This window comes from Sinocyclocheilus grahami, unplaced genomic scaffold (assembly GCF_001515645.1).
Source record: "Sinocyclocheilus grahami isolate Dianchi unplaced genomic scaffold, SAMN03320097.WGS_v1.1 scaffold6365.1, whole genome shotgun sequence".
In the NCBI taxonomy this organism is placed as follows: domain Eukaryota; kingdom Metazoa; phylum Chordata; class Actinopteri; order Cypriniformes; family Cyprinidae; genus Sinocyclocheilus; species Sinocyclocheilus grahami.
Genome location: NW_015510805.1, coordinates 1 through 1,123, shown reverse-complemented (window position 1 = coordinate 1,123; position 1,123 = coordinate 1). Strand labels below are relative to the sequence as shown.

General features: G+C 37.7%; 1 protein-coding gene across 1 annotated transcript in view; it reads right to left on the bottom strand.

Annotated features, from left to right (window-relative positions):
• The window catches only part of LOC107577560 (protein FAM131C-like), a 10,961-nt gene extending 10,233 nt beyond the window's left edge, over positions 1–728 (bottom strand). The window contains exon 1 of the mRNA XM_016263622.1: positions 467–728. Within this exon, the coding sequence (XP_016119108.1) occupies positions 467–497 (31 nt within the window). The 5' untranslated portion in view covers positions 498–728. The remainder of the gene's footprint in view (positions 1–466) is intronic.
• Between the last annotated feature and the right edge of the window lie 395 nt (positions 729–1,123).

The following is a 1,123-nucleotide window of genomic DNA, read 5'->3' as shown; positions in this document are numbered from 1 at the left end:
TATATATATATATATATATATATATATATATATATAAATTACTTTACATTTATATACGTTTTAAATTAATGTTGGAACTCCCCATTTACGAGGGAGGAGCTGACTGATATACAGCGTTGCCATGGACAACGGCGAATATTAGGAAATATCACACCGCTGGAAGGCACGATTGACCAATCAGAAGTATCAAGTATCAAAAAGCTGTGTAATATTTAATTACAGTGCAGTATGTAAGCATCAGTATTTTTTAAAAAAAACTATAAAACTTGTAAACAATAAAACAATTTATTCATATAAACTGCACTTATTTCATTTTGCATTATATTTGAATAAGCTGTGATTTTTATCACATTCATGCATTATGTAAATGCTCGAGATAAGTGGACAGGTGGAAGACCGGAAGGACCAACAGGTAGGTTGATGGATAGAGACAGACAAACTCAGATACAATCAGGAAGAGACTGACCTTGGTGACCTTTGCAGAGGCAGGAGCCCATGTTCAACAGCTTAGCAGTTCTCTGTTCACCATGCCGACTGAGAGTGGGGCGACGGGGAAAAATTAGCAACAGAGAGAGAGAGATGAGAGCGTGTTTGGTAGAAGGGGATCTGGAACAAGCAGAGAGAGCCAGCTGGATGATAGAGGTGGAGAAAAGAGAGAAGGAAAAAGATTGATCCAGGATGAGGGGAAAAGGGACCTGGTGTCCAACCGGTACAGTGAAGCACTGTTTCTCAAGTGGGGATGGAAGTGAGGAGAGAGAAAGAGAGAGAAGTGGGGAAAACGGCAAACAGACTGTGTGCACTCAGTCCCTCCCCTCCTCTCCTCTCTTCTCCTCCCCCTTCTGCTCTCATTTTCTCTCTCAGACCCAACTTTCACACCATCTACATACTGAAATTACTACCTTTTATTGAGGTTACATTAGGGATGCACTGATATCAAAATTCTGGGCGATAGCATTAAGCTGAAAATTATTTTTGTGTTATGACTAATAACCGATAACTGGCTGATATTGAAATAAAATGATTTTGATAATAAAACAATATTTATAAAATTATATTGAAACTAAAACCTAAACCTTGAAAAAAAACTTTAAATGCTACAAGCAAATTTAGGCATCAAAATATT